The sequence below is a fragment of the Chanodichthys erythropterus genome, chromosome 6, assembly GCF_024489055.1.
Source record: "Chanodichthys erythropterus isolate Z2021 chromosome 6, ASM2448905v1, whole genome shotgun sequence".
Classification (NCBI taxonomy): domain Eukaryota; kingdom Metazoa; phylum Chordata; class Actinopteri; order Cypriniformes; family Xenocyprididae; genus Chanodichthys; species Chanodichthys erythropterus.
In genome coordinates, this window is record NC_090226.1 from 20,573,054 (window position 1) to 20,588,437 (window position 15,384).

Genomic DNA, 15,384 nt, shown 5'->3' on the forward strand with positions numbered 1-15,384 from the left:
TCTTACAGTTGTAGGCCTAGCATTTTTAAAAAAAATTATTTAGTTATCTTTTGGTAAATCGGGGGACTGGCTTCAGAATGATTTTGTTTGGAAACATGGATCAAGGAAGACACATTGGTGGGGAAAGAAGAGTGTCAGAGTCCTATATGGTCGTGGGGAGGCTGGTGTCTCTCAGCATCTCGGCTCATAGGCAGGAAAACACCATAGATGGCCGGTCCATCACAGGGACGACACACTCGCACACATTCATATTCACACAAACACCTACGGGCAAACTTACAGTCTCCAAATCACCTGTCCTGTATGTGTTTGGATTGTGGGATGAACCCTCTGCAGAGGAAACCATCGTCAACACGGAGAGAACAAACAAACTCCACACAGAAAGACTCCTGGCACAGCTGGAACTCCAATGCTGCACATACTTGATTATACTATTGCTTTTGATTATTTTTTTATTTTCCTTGCTTGTTTGTTTTTGTTGTTGTTGTTTGTTTGTTTTTTGTAATTATTACTTCAGAATCTTTTTAGTTGTTTCAACTTTATATTTTTCACAAGTAAATTACTAAGTAAAGATATAGGGAAAAAATGAATTGCTGCATTTCTCATTCATTATTTCAAGTTCAAGATATTTATTGTCATATGTAACAATGCAATTCTTATTTTGTTCCTCCTCATGAGAAGACAGGGTAAAAGGGGAATTATTTGTGCTGTAATATACCATGAAAAGATCTAATTCTTACTCTGTGAAATACTGATTTATGTGAAAAATCATTCAAACTTCAAAGATCAAAGTTCATCATTTATGTAATGCTCCCTGTTGTTAGTGTTTTAGGTCAGTGTGAATGTAATGTATGTTTTCTGAATGAGAATTGTTGCCAGTGATGGAGCTTATTTTGAGATATATATATGAAGTGTTTTGTTGGTCTGAGTGAGTTTTGGAGGTGAGATGAACTGTTTGGCCAACATTCCTGTTGATATCCGACTGTATGAAGAGTTTTGAAAAATGTGGCTTCAGTATTGAACAATGCTTGTTAGCAATTGAAAAAAAAACTAATAATCAAACCAGCTAAAATAATTAACTGATTAACCATTATTGATTCAGCTAATAAAATAGTCAGAAAATATACCACTTGTTGTGAAAATATTAGCCTGCACAAGCTATCATTCACCCTGCCTCATTGTAAACTAAACATGTTTTCATACACTAGGGGTCGCTGTGAGCGCACTAGATTCAGTAGCAGCGCTGATTCTCGCAGCTCTCGCCGGGTGCAGTGGCGCGCGCCTGTAATCCAAGCTACTGGGAGTCTGAGGCTGGAGGATCGCTTGAGCTCAGGGCTTCTGGGCTGCAGTGGACTATGTCGATCGGGTGTCCGCGCTAAGTTCGGTATCGATATGGTGCTCCTGGGGGAGCCCGGGACCACCAGGTCGTCTAAGGAGGGGTGAACTGGCCCAGGTCGGAGACGGAGCAGGTCAAAGCCCCCGTGCCGATCAGTAGCGGGATCGCGCCTGTGAATAGACACTGCAGTGCAGCCTGAGCGATACAGAAAGACTCAGTCTTTTGTGTTGGTTCTCGTTCACTGGGAGAAAAGTTAAAGAAGAAGTGTTTATAGATGAATAATGTGACTACAGAAATTAAATTTATGACCGTGTATTTCCATTTTACTTGTTAACTCCAGATATTTCCTCCTCTCACTTTCAAATTTGTAATCTTTTTTAAATGTTAAATCGTTTCAGTAATGCGAATTGCTGATTTGCACTAATGTGCTGTATGTATGTATCAGCCCTCTCCTCGGACAGCACGCCAAATACGCATACTACGCATACTATTTACTATCTGATTATTTGTAAGTGTGAACTCGTGAATATGTGTGTGTGTTCACTAACAAGTCTAAAACAAGACACCTGCTTAGCCTTTCAGCTGAAATTGCAATGTTTGAAAGGCACAAGGCTGAAATCTATTCTGTTTTGATTGTGTGGTTCACAGTTTTGACAGCAGTGTAGCATTTGAACAAAGTGCTGTAAATCCACAGTGTTGTGCAGGTTGTGGTTAAAGTCATGGGATAAGTGTGTAGAGTTTTGAAAACTGTGTTCAAGCAATGAAAAACGAACTAGAGTTTGGTCCACATGAACTGCTGCTGTGCAGACTGTAGTTAGAGTTTTGCACATGTAGCTCCAGTTGTGCTCACTGTCGTTTAGCAATCGAAAAAAACTGTAAATCTCTTTCTGGGGTGGGTGTGTGGTGTTGATGGTGCCCCCATAGAGGGTGCATGGGATGGTGTCCCCTTACGCAGACCATATTCTGCATATATGGAACTGTAGTAGTGGAATCAGTGGCGTACGAGACACCCCCGCAGCCGCCGCGGTGCGTGATGGGCCCCGTCGCAGATTCACCCATTTAGGCTAGACTACTTTATAGCCTTTGCTTTTTTTTTTTTTTTTTTAGAACTGAACTCAATTGACTAAAGATGAAAATAAAGCATCCAACTGAAGCCCAAAAATGTAAGCAGAAGATCATAGAAAATAGTGCTAAATTACCACAAAAGGGGGAAAATTCACTGTTGTTTCCATCGCCGTTTGTAAGGTAGCCAAGACAACAGCAAGCTTTGATGCGCTGTGTTACTGTTAGCGGATGTGTGCCGAGACAAATAAATATGTTCGGTCATTGCTGAAACATTATTATTGTTATTTATATTATTATATATTGCCCAAACTATATTTACCCCATCGTCAGCTCTGATAATGGTCAGCAATACCGGAATGTCTTAAGTTCTTTTCCATATATATATGAAGTGTTTTGTTGGTCTGAGTGAGTTTTGGAGGTGAGATGAACTGTTTGGCCAAAATTCATGTTGATATCCGACTGTATGAAGAGTTTTGAAAAATGTGGCTTCAGTATTGAACAATGCTTGTTAGCAATTGAAAAAAAAACTAATAATCAAACCAGCTAAAATAATGAACTGATTAACCATTATTGATTCAGCTAATAAAATAGTCAGATATATTTTTAAATAAATGAGAACAGATGAAAAATGTAAACTCTTATGCAATTGCATTATGAAAGACAGTTACTTTAAATGAAAAGTGTCTAAATTAAACTTTTAAGGGTGGTGAAAAGTGAGCTTGTGTAGGCCCATTGTACTATAGTCAATTGATCATATGCTTAAAATTGTTGAAAAACTGAATTTTTGATTAGCCAATCTGTTTGGAGATTTGTACTAACAGTACTGAAAATATACCACTTGTGAAAATATTAGCCTGCACAAGCTATCATTCACCCTGCCTCATTGTAAACTAAACATGTTTTCATACACTAGGGGTCGCTGTGAGCGCACTAGATTCAGTAGCAGCGCTGATTCTCGCAGCTCTCGCCGGGTGCAGTGGCGCGCGCCTGTAATCCAAGCTACTGGGAGTCTGAGGCTGGAGGATCGCTTGAGCTCAGGGCTTCTGGGCTGCAGTGGACTATGTCGATCGGGTGTCCGCACTAAGTTCGGTATCGATATGGTGCTCCTGGGGGAGCCCGGGACCACCAGGTCGTCTAAGGAGGGGTGAACCGGCCCAGGTCGGAGACGGAGCAGGTCAAAGCCCCCGTGCCGATCAGTAGCGGGATCGCGCCTGTGAATAGACACTGCAGTGCAGCCTGAGCGATACAGAGAGACTCAGTCTTTTGTGTTTGTTCTCGTTCACTGGGATAGAAGTTAAAGAAGAAGTGTTTATAGATGAATAATGTGACTACAGAAATTAAATTTATGACCGTGTATTTCCATTTTACTTGTTAACTCCAGATATTTCCTCCTCTCACTTTCAAATTTGTAATCTTTTTTAAATGTTAAATCGTTTCAGTAATGCAATTGCTGATTTGCACTAATGTGCTGTACTGTATCATATTACAGTTTTTTTCGATTGCTAAACGACAGTGGGCACAACTGGAGTCACATGTGCAAAACTCTAACTACAGTCTGCACAGCAGCAGTTCATGTGGACCAAACTCTAGTTCGTTTTTCATTGCTTTAACCCTTTCGCACGTAAGTTTTAAATATTCTGTCTGACCCCCCAGCGTGAGTTTTTTGAAGCGACCGTTATTTAGAACGTATCACTTTATGGTTTCCATGGTGACGCGTCATTGCTTGTTATGTGACACACCGCAGCACTGTATGAAAGATGGTCTGCTTTCATTTAATTTTTCCTTTGTTATTCAAAATATTCACAAATTTGTTGACTATAGCATGAAATATCTAATATTCCGATTGACAAATATGTGCAAGTGGATGTGTTTTGCAGTTTAAACACCTTTATAACGATCATGTTAGTTGAGCCATATGCTCGATGGACGCCGCCATGTTAGTTTGCGCCGCACAGAGAATCGGATCTGTTGGATTTACAACCCGTGAATTTATCCACTTCTCCCGAAATACATGAAAGTAAGTGAGTCGGTGAACTGAGGAAGAATAGAGTAAGCTTTAAAGTTACTTTCACAATGTGTCTGATATGAATAAAACGTGTCGTCTAATTATAATGGAAAGGGTTGTTATTTCCGCTTCTATAGACATTATTGTGTATTTTACAAACTCTAAATATATTGTTTTGTTAGTACTTATGTGTATTTAAATGTCTGAAACCTAAAATAAACATTATTTGGTTGAAAACACTGCATATATGTAATATATGAAAAGCGCTGCGCGCATCCGTCTCTGGTTTTAGCGCCAGCCAAAGCGCGCACGCACATTTGAATTTGGCAGTTGATCACGCGATGCACTGAACGTTCTAATCACACCGGTGTGATCGTACGCTCCTGGGACCAGCCAAGATTGATCACACCGGTGTGATCGTACGTGTTAAAGGGTTAACACAGTTTTCAAAACTCTCAAATGCTAACACACTGCTGTCAAAACTGTGAACCACACATTCAAAACAGAATAGATTTCAGCCTTGTGCCTTTCAAACACTGCTGATTGCAATTTTAGCTGAATGCCTAAAGCAGGTGTCTTGTTTTTTTTAGACTTGTTAGTGAACACACACACATAGGCTATATACAGTTTTTACCTTTTTTTTCCTCATTACTGTAATTCCGTAAATTACTACAGACTATTGAAGCAATTTTCATTTACCTTAAAGAATTGTTGTTCTAAAAATGTAAATAAATCATGTGAAAGAATGTCACTCTTTTCTTTGAAGAAAATATTACTTTGTATGAAGTCACTGAAACTGTTCAAACTGTAAAGATGAAAAGTTTGTATTTTCTGTGTTGGTGTTTGATGCTAGTGTTTTTTCTCTCAGTGTGTTCTGAGTGACAGTGTGTGTTATCTCAGTGAGGGTTGTGCATGTTTGGCTGCACTGAGCCTGTTTTGAGCCATGTGTTAACTGTTTAGCTCAGGTGACTGTTGGTAGTGCAGACTGTAGTTAGAGTTTTGCACATGTAGCTCCAGTTGTGCTCACTGTCGTTTAGCAATCGAAAAAACTGTAAATCTCTTTCTGGGGTGGGTGTGTGGTGATGGTGCCCGCATAGAGGGTGCATGGGATGGTGTCCCCTTACGCAGACCTGCATATATGGAACTGTGGTAGTGGAATCAGTGGCGTACGGGACACCCCCGCAGCCGCCGCGGTGCGTGATGGGCCCCGTCGCAGATTCACCCATTTAGGCTAGACTACTTTATAGCCTTTGCTTTTTTTTTTTTTTAGAACTGAACTCAATTGACTAAAGATGAAAATAAAGCATCCAACTGAAGCCCAAAAATGTAAGCAGAAGATCATAGAAAATAGTGCTAAATTACCACAAAAGGGGGAAAATTCACTGTTGTTTCCATCGCCGTTTGTAAGGTAGCCAAGACAACAGCAAGCTTTGATGCGCTGTGTTACTGTTAGCGGATGTGTGCCGAGACAAATAAATATGTTCGGTCATTGCTGAAACATTATTATTGTTATTTATATTATTATATATTGCCCAAACTATATTTACCCCATCGTCAGCTCTGATAATGGTCAGCAATACCGGAATGTCTTAAGTTATTTTCCAAATGTAGCCTAGCCAATAAGTCTAGTTATTTCTTTATTCTTTTACTGTAACTACATGAATTTAGTTTAGACCTATACATCATTTGATGCACCGATCGAAATTACTGAAAATTTGCGGCCGAAACAGCCATTTACGCGCTTGTCTAGAAGGGAACCTTATGCACGCCTATACGCAAATTTGTGTCTAACTTAGAATTTAGACCAGCTAAAATATATTGTTAGACCAAAAATATCTTATCAATTAATAACGTAATAAAGACATCGAATAAAGTAATAAATGAATTTAATAAAAACAGAAAGACATCTATTGCGTCAGCCTTATTCAAAGGCCGCGCGGAAACATGAGTTCGTTTGTTACACAATCCATTCCACACCCGACGTTCTTGGTTTTCTTCCTATTTATTAAATATAGGCAATTGGTTGATGAAACATTGATTGAAAATAAGATACAATTTCTACAAAACGAAATTCACTTTTGTTAGATCAAAATCTCAATAATAGGTAGAATATTTGTAATTCCAGTGATCAATTAAGAAACAGGCGCCTGAACCCCTGTGATGTGTGGCAGCAGCAGCGCGAGGCCTCGGGAGAATGACCAAGCAGACACAGATCAAGTGTGGTACAAAGCATTCTCAGATTAATTCAGGAAGAAGGGTCATATTTATAGACATAGGTTAAACAACAATCTCCAGGATGGCTTGAGCATCCAATCATACGACTTAAGAATCAAACTTACCATGTATGGCATTTCAAGAAAAATAATAACAAATAAGAAAATGTATGTGCGTAAATGTGTGTGTGTCTTCAACTTCTGGTTGTGTGTGAGAGTGTCAGTGTGTCCAAGGACTGCTACTTCTTGTTTTGTCTAGGTGGGTACATAAGCTGCACAATGGAAAAATCCCAAGACACAGAGAAAGTCAGAAAGTGAAGCCCAAGAAATAAGAAAATATTTAACAACTTTAAAGAAAGACTTACTATAAAACAAAACTTAATGAAGTGGTCAAACTTATGTCTGACCCGCTGCATATGTCTCCCGACATTGCGCATCCGTCATGCTATGCACTTTTCATAATCAACATTGGTGACATCTTTCAAAAAATATATTAGGCAAAAGCCCAAAATTTAAATATATATGAAACTAAATTGGCTACATTTTTATCCCTCTGGCCGACGAATGCGCCGGCGCGTTCTGATGGACTTTCTCCTCATGACAGCTGAAACTTAAAACAGGCCTTCCGTCATTTTTGGCGATAGCCTACAGATTAAGACTACAAATGGTCTACTTTTTTCTCTCTGCGAGAATCTTTCTGAAACGTTTCAAAAAATAATTTAAACTCGGCGAATAACTGTAGGCTACCTAAAAGAAAGAAACATCTCCATTTGATAAGAAATGTAGGTCTGTGTTAAATAAGAGTCGATCTATCCGCTGGAATGTGTTGTTTCTGAAATCATGGCCAGTGCTCGTTGCGGCTGTTGTCTGTTCTCTTGGCGCTCCTTTGGTTTTAATGAATAAATTATCCTAAATATTTATTCCTGCCGGTATTTTAGTCTACGATATCAAAATCACTAAACATTAGCTATATATGCCTATCATAGGCTATAGTTAGGATAACATTATTCGATAATAACCTCAAATGAATCAATGCAATGACAATTCACCAAATGATTCACTGTTAAATCAGTTTTTGTAAACTGTGGGGCAGATGGACGCAGGTGCACAACAAATTTTAACACATGACATCACTGCTTGTGGGAGGGGCCCCATCTCATTCTTTGCGGGGCAGAAAATTAACTATTTGGTTGATTGTGTGATGTGGGCATGTTGCTGTGTTAAGAGTTTAGAAAAAAGTACTTTAAATATTGGTAAACACTTGTTAGCAGTTGTAAAAAACTGCAAATAATAATTAGTCCAATCACAACTAATTACAATTTCAGCTGAAAGCCGACCCAGGTGTCCTATTTTTAGTCTCTCTTACAGTAGTCATTTTTTTTTTCAGTCATCTTTTAGTATATATTCATAATGATTTTCTCTGGAAACATAAAGGAAGACACACTGAAGAAGAAGTTGATGCTTTTTGTTTGTTTGTTTTTGTAATTATTGCTTCAGGAATTTTTGTTTTTTATTGCAACTTTTTATTTTTTGCAAGTATTACTATATGTAAAGATAGAAAAAAACAAATTGCTGTATTTTTCATTCACGTATTTGTGTATCTACAGCTGAATTTGTTATTAAATCAAAAACTTTTGTTGTTAGAATTTATTTTTGATAAATGCATTAATAGAAAAAAGTGCTTCATTATGCAGTGAATACTGAACTGTTTTGCTAACATAAGAGTGTGTTTGGTTTGCTGTGTTAATTGTTTTGAGAACAACTACATTCATTTGGAGAAATTTGTCAAATCGATTGAAAAAAACTGTAAGCCTCTGAATGGTTCTTCAGTGGTTCTTTGGGGTGGTTAAAGTGCTATATAGCACCACTGCCATACAAAGAACTTGTTAAGCCCCTTTTAAGGTTCTTTATGAGCCAAAGATCCACTGTTGGTGCTGTTTAGCATCATTTTTGTCGAAGAAATAAAATGCGATATGGCACCTCTAATGGGTTCTACATAGCACCATTTGACAAAGGGGCTGAAGAGCACCTTTAAAGATAGCACCAAAAGTGATTCCTTTGTGATTATGAACCAACAATCGTTCACCCTGCCTAATTGTGAACTAAACATGTTTTCATACACTAGGGGTCGCTGTGAGCGCACTAGATTCAGTAGCAGCGCTGATTCTCGCAGCTCTCGCCGGGTGCAGTGGCGCGCGCCTGTAATCCAAGCTACTGGGAGGCTGAGGCTGGAGGATCGCTTGAGCTCAGGGCTTCTGGGCTGCAGTGGACTATGTCGATCGGGTGTCCGCACTAAGTTCGGTATCGATATGGTGCTCCTGGGGGAGCCCGGGACCACCAGGTCGTCTAAGGAGGGGTGAACCGGCCCAGGTCGGAGACGGAGCAGGTCAAAGCCCCCGTGCCGATCAGTAGCGGGATCGCGCCTGTGAATAGACACTGCAGTGCAGCCTGAGCGATACAGAAAGACTCAGTCTTTTGTGTTTGTTCTCGTTCACTGGGAGAAAAGTTAAAGAAGAAGTGTTTATAGATGAATAATGTGACTACAGAAATTAAATTTATGACCGTGCATTTCCATTTTACTTGTTAACTCCAGATATTTCCTCCTCTCACTTTCAAATTTTAATCTTTTTAAATGTTAAATCGTTTCAGTAATGCGAATTGCTGATTTGCACTAATGTGCTGTACTGTATCATTATTGGTACTATACCGCCTCTCTCTGGAAGAAATGTGATATGTCTGTTAGAATTTATTGACTGCATTCTATGGCCGGATGGAGGCGCTGTTTCACACTTTATTACAGTTTTCTCAATTACTAACAAGCATTGTTTAATAATAAAGCCACATTTTCAAAACTCTTCACACATTCAGCGAAACAGAAACACACAAACTGTGAATCATTTTTCATTGCTTTCACGCAAAATGCATTCAGTGACCACGTTTTTCAAAATCCATAAACAGTTTTGTCATTCATACTTCAATAAAATATAAAATCTTAGCAAAATATTTACAATGAAATTAAACAATAATTATTCCAAACACAACTTATTGCAGTTTCAGCTGAAAGCTGACCCAGGTGTAACCCAGGTTAGATGAGAAGTTGAGGGGAATTAATTTATTTATTTACAGTTAATAATATCATATTTCTCTTAATAAAAGATAAAAAGAAGTGCTAAAGTTATTAAGAACATTTAAAAATTAGTGAATATATCCTATTTAGTAGATTAGTGATTGACCAATGAGAGCTCTTTGTCATCACGCACCCTCCGTTTCATCGAGCATGCGCAATGACAGAAGAGACGAGTTGATCTGAGAGAAGAGACGTGATCTGATCTTCGTGATAGAACTTGATTAAATATAGATATAAAAACCTTCTGAATATCGTACAAACATTAAGATTTATTTATTTTGAGGCATCCAGCATCTCAAGACATCAATTGAACATTGTTGAGACACATTTTACTCGGTGAGTCAGCATAATAAAATCGATGGTAAAGAGAAAAAATGTTTAAAAACTTTTGATTCACTGCAACTGAGTAGTTTAGTTGTAGTAAACTGCTTAACGTATTTTTTTATTTTTGTATTTTGACCTTAGTAGTTATAAACGTCATAGTGAATCGCGTGATTGTTCATTGCAGTTCACAGACGCCATTGCTGGTTGCATGCGCATGTGATAGAGACACGCGCCTGTGTGAGAGCAAAAACGAACTCTGAGGTAAAAGACTAATACTATTTCTTGAAAAATAAATGTATATGTTTTAGTTTCATTTTATTATTTCAATCTGAGTGGTTACAAATGTGGCCATGGTGAACCGTGTGGTTATTGTTCATTTCAGTTCACCGACGCCATTGTAGGCCACACACGAGTGCGTGAGAGAGACGCGCCTGTGAATAAGTAAAATCAATTCATAGAGGTAAATAACTAATGAATCATTTCTGGAAAAAAAAAAGAGATTTGTGTGTTTATTTTAATTTTATTTTTTGTTTATTTCAATCTTAAGCGGTCATAGTGAACCGCATGGTTATTACTTGTTCAGTGCAGTTCACTGCCGCTATTGTTGGTCACGTGTGAAGACGCGCCAGTGTAATAAAAAAAAAAAACTTGATTGAGGTGTAAATGAGTAGTATATCATTTCTTATAGAAGTGGTAATTGTATATTTTGTTATTTTGTTTTGATCTTGATGTGAAATTCATTCTCAGATTCACTAAATGACTGTTCTGGTCTGTGATCAGGCCAGGTTTTTTTTTCCTTCCTTGTTTTTTTTCTATTTTTTCTTTCTTCATCCTACGGATTCGTGATACTCCGGTGATCTTCTGTGATATCCTGTGAAACTTCACATTTGATGGCGAGCCAACCAAAATCTGCTACAGAGGAAAAAGGACGACACATCCTAAAGAAGAGGACAATATCCTTTCTTTGAATTTATCATTCTTGCTTGGAAAAAAGCAAGACACCTTGAACCTAAAGAACTATCAAAATCCCTTCCTTGAGGGAATTTACAAAACAGAACGGGAAAAGAGAAAACAAATCTGATCAGTACTACATAGAACATTGAACACTTGATAGGATACCAGTAACCCATTTGATTAACATTGAAGTGCTTATTGGATTATCTGTGACATTTGAGAAAAAAAATAGTTTCTCTATCTGTTTTATTTATTTTCTTTCTTTTCTTTTTCTTCTCCTCTTTCAAATATTGAAAGGACCGGTCCGTGTATATTTTTGGGGTGAAAAAAAAAAAAAAAAAAAGAGTGCACTCGAGGGAAATTTTCAAGCCGATCTTTATTGTATATTGTTCATATAAATTGTAATGTAATTGCCTTTTGTTCTTTTGTAATTATCAAATTATATTTCAAATCAAATTTAACTGTTGTCTGTCTGTTGTTTCTCACCACAACCCGCCACCTCCTTGACGATCTCTAAATCTTCTGATTAATTAATTTCAATCTTCTAAAACTAAATTCAACTGAATCATTTAAATTGTTAGCAATCCTTTAAAGGGTGCTACACAGGTGTCCTATTTTTAGTCTCTCTTACAGTTGTAGGCCTAGCATTTTTAAAAAAAAATTATTTAGTTATCTTTTGGTAAATCGGGGGACTGGCTTCAGAATGATTTTGTTTGGAAACATGGATCAAGGAAGACACATTGGTGGGGAAAGAAGAGTGTCAGAGTCCTATATGGTCGTGGGGAGGCTGGTGTCTCTCAGCATCTCGGCTCATAGGCAGGAAAACACCATAGATGGCCGGTCCATCACAGGGACGACACACTCGCACACATTCATATTCACACAAACACCTACGGGCAAACTTACAGTCTCCAAATCACCTGTCCTGTATGTGTTTGGATTGTGGGATGAACCCTCTGCAGAGGAAACCATCGTCAACACGGAGAGAACAAACAAACTCCACACAGAAAGACTCCTGGCACAGCTGGAACTCCAATGCTGCACATACTTGATTATACTATTGCTTTTGATTATTTTTTTATTTTCCTTGCTTGTTTGTTTTTGTTGTTGTTGTTTGTTTGTTTTTTGTAATTATTACTTCAGAATCTTTTTAGTTGTTTCAACTTTATATTTTTCACAAGTAAATTACTAAGTAAAGATATAGGGAAAAAATGAATTGCTGCATTTCTCATTCATTATTTCAAGTTCAAGATATTTATTGTCATATGTAACAATGCAATTCTTATTTTGTTCCTCCTCATGAGAAGACAGGGTAAAAGGGGAATTATTTGTGCTGTAATATACCATGAAAAGATCTAATTCTTACTCTGTGAAATACTGATTTATGTGAAAAATCATTCAAACTTCAAAGATCAAAGTTCATCATTTATGTAATGCTCCCTGTTGTTAGTGTTTTAGGTCAGTGTGAATGTAATGTATGTTTTCTGAATGAGAATTGTTGCCAGTGATGGAGCTTATTTTGAGATATATATATGAAGTGTTTTGTTGGTCTGAGTGAGTTTTGGAGGTGAGATGAACTGTTTGGCCAACATTCCTGTTGATATCCGACTGTATGAAGAGTTTTGAAAAATGTGGCTTCAGTATTGAACAATGCTTGTTAGCAATTGAAAAAAAAACTAATAATCAAACCAGCTAAAATAATTAACTGATTAACCATTATTGATTCAGCTAATAAAATAGTCAGATATATTTTAAAATGAATGAAAACAGATGAAAAATGTAAACTCTTATGCATTTGCATTAAGAAAGATAGTTACTTTAATTGAAAAGTGTCTAAATTAAACTTTTAGGTGTGGTGAAAAGTGAGCTTGTGTAGGCCCATTGTACTATAGTCAATTGATCATATGCTTAAAATTGTTGAAAAACTGAATTTTTGATTAGCCAATCTGTTTGGAGATTAACAGTGTTGAAAATATACCACTTGTTGTGAAAATATTAGCCTGCACAAGCTATCATTCACCCTGCCTCATTGTAAACTAAACATGTTTTCATACACTAGGGGTCGCTGTGAGCGCACTAGATTCAGTAGCAGCGCTGATTCTCGCAGCTCTCGCCGGGTGCAGTGGCGCGCGCCTGTAATCCAAGCTACTGGGAGTCTGAGGCTGGAGGATCGCTTGAGCTCAGGGCTTCTGGGCTGCAGTGGACTATGTCGATCGGGTGTCCGCACTAAGTTCGGTATCGATATGGTGCTCCTGGGGGAGCCCGGGACCACCAGGTCGTCTAAGGAGGGGTGAACCGGCCCAGGTCGGAGACGGAGCAGGTCAAAGCCCCCGTGCCGATCAGTAGCGGGATCGCGCCTGTGAATAGACACTGCAGTGCAGCCTGAGCAATACAGAAAGACTCAGTCTTTTGTGTTTGTTCTCGTTCACTGGGATAGAAGTTAAAGAAGAAGTGTTTATAGATGAATAATGTGACTACAGAAATTAAATTTATGACCGTGTATTTCCATTTTACTTGTTAACTCCAGATATTTCCTCCTCTCACTTTCAAATTTGTAATCTTTTTTAAATGTTAAATCGTTTCAGTAATGCGAATTGCTGATTTGCACTAATGTGCTGTATGTATGTATCAGCCCTCTCCTCGGACAGCACGCCAAATACGCATACTACGCATACTATTTACTATCTGATTATTTGTAAGTGTGAACTCGTGAATATGTGTGTGTGTTCACTAACAAGTCTAAAACAAGACACCTGCTTAGCCTTTCAGCTGAAATTGCAATGTTTGAAAGGCACAAGGCTGAAATGTATTCTGTTTTGATTGTGTGGTTCACAGTTTTGACAGCAGTGTAGCATTTGAACAAAGTGCTGTAAATCCACAGTGTTGTGCAGGTTGTGGTTAAAGTCATGGGATAAGTGTGTAGAGTTTTGAAAACTGTGTTCAAGCAATGAAAAACGAACTAGAGTTTGGTCCACATGAACTGCTGCTGTGCAGACTGTAGTTAGAGTTTTGCACATGTAGCTCCAGTTGTGCTCACTGTCGTTTAGCAATCGAAAAAAACTGTAAATCTCTTTCTGGGGTGGGTGTGTGGTGTTGATGGTGCCCCCATAGAGGGTGCATGGGATGGTGTCCCCTTACGCAGACCATATTCTGCATATATGGAACTGTAGTAGTGGAATCAGTGGCGTACGAGACACCCCCGCAGCCGCCGCGGTGCGTGATGGGCCCCGTCGCAGATTCACCCATTTAGGCTAGACTACTTTATAGCCTTTGCTTTTTTTTATTTTATTTTATTTTTTATTTTTTTAGAACTGAACTCAATTGACTAAAGATGAAAATAAAGCATCCAACTGAAGCCCAAAAATGTAAGCAGAAGATCATAGAAAATAGTGCTAAATTACCACAAAAGGGGGAAAATTCACTGTTGTTTCCATCGCCGTTTGTAAGGTAGCCAAGACAACAGCAAGCTTTGATGCGCTGTGTTACTGTTAGCGGATGTGTGCCGAGACAAATAAATATGTTCGGTCATTGCTGAAACATTATTATTGTTATTTATATTATTATATATTGCCCAAACTATATTTACCCCATCGTCAGCTCTGATAATGGTCAGCTATACCGGAATGTCTTAAGTTCTTTTCCATATATATATGAAGTGTTTTGTTGGTCTGAGTGAGTTTTGGAGGTGAGATGAACTGTTTGGCCAAAATTCATGTTGATATCCGACTGTATGAAGAGTTTTGAAAAATGTGGCTTCAGTATTGAACAATGCTTGTTAGCAATTGAAAAAAAAACTAATAATCAAACCAGCTAAAATAATGAACTGATTAACCATTATTGATTCAGCTAATAAAATAGTCAGATATATTTTTAAATAAATGAGAACAGATGAAAAATGTAAACTCTTATGCAATTGCATTATGAAAGACAGGTACTTTAAATGAAAAGTGTCTAAATTAAACTTTTAAGGGTGGTGAAAAGTGAGCTTGTGTAGGCCCATTGTACTATAGTCAATTGATCATATGCTTAAAATTGTTGAAAAACTGAATTTTTGATTAGCCAATCTGTTTGGAGATTTGTACTAACAGTACTGAAAATATACCACTTGTGAAAATATTAGCCTGCACAAGCTATCATTCACCCTGCCTCATTGTAAACTAAACATGTTTTCATACACTAGGGGTCGCTGTGAGCGCACTAGATTCAGTAGCAGCGCTGATTCTCGCAGCTCTCGCCGGGTGCAGTGGCGCGCGCCTGTAATCCAAGCTACTGGGAGGCTGAGGCTGGAGGATCGCTTGAGCTCAGGGCTTCTGGGCTGCAGTGGACTATGTCGATCGGGTGTCCGCACTAAGTTCGGTAT

General features: G+C 38.2%; 1 protein-coding gene across 1 annotated transcript in view; it reads left to right on the top strand.

Annotated features, from left to right (window-relative positions):
• Positions 1-11,745: 11,745 nt before the first annotated feature.
• The window catches only part of LOC137021262 (cilia- and flagella-associated protein 337-like), a 29,513-nt gene continuing 25,874 nt past the window's right edge, over positions 11,746-15,384 (top strand). The window contains exon 1 of the mRNA XM_067387543.1: positions 11,746-12,042. Within this exon, the coding sequence (XP_067243644.1) occupies positions 11,746-12,042 (297 nt within the window). The remainder of the gene's footprint in view (positions 12,043-15,384) is intronic.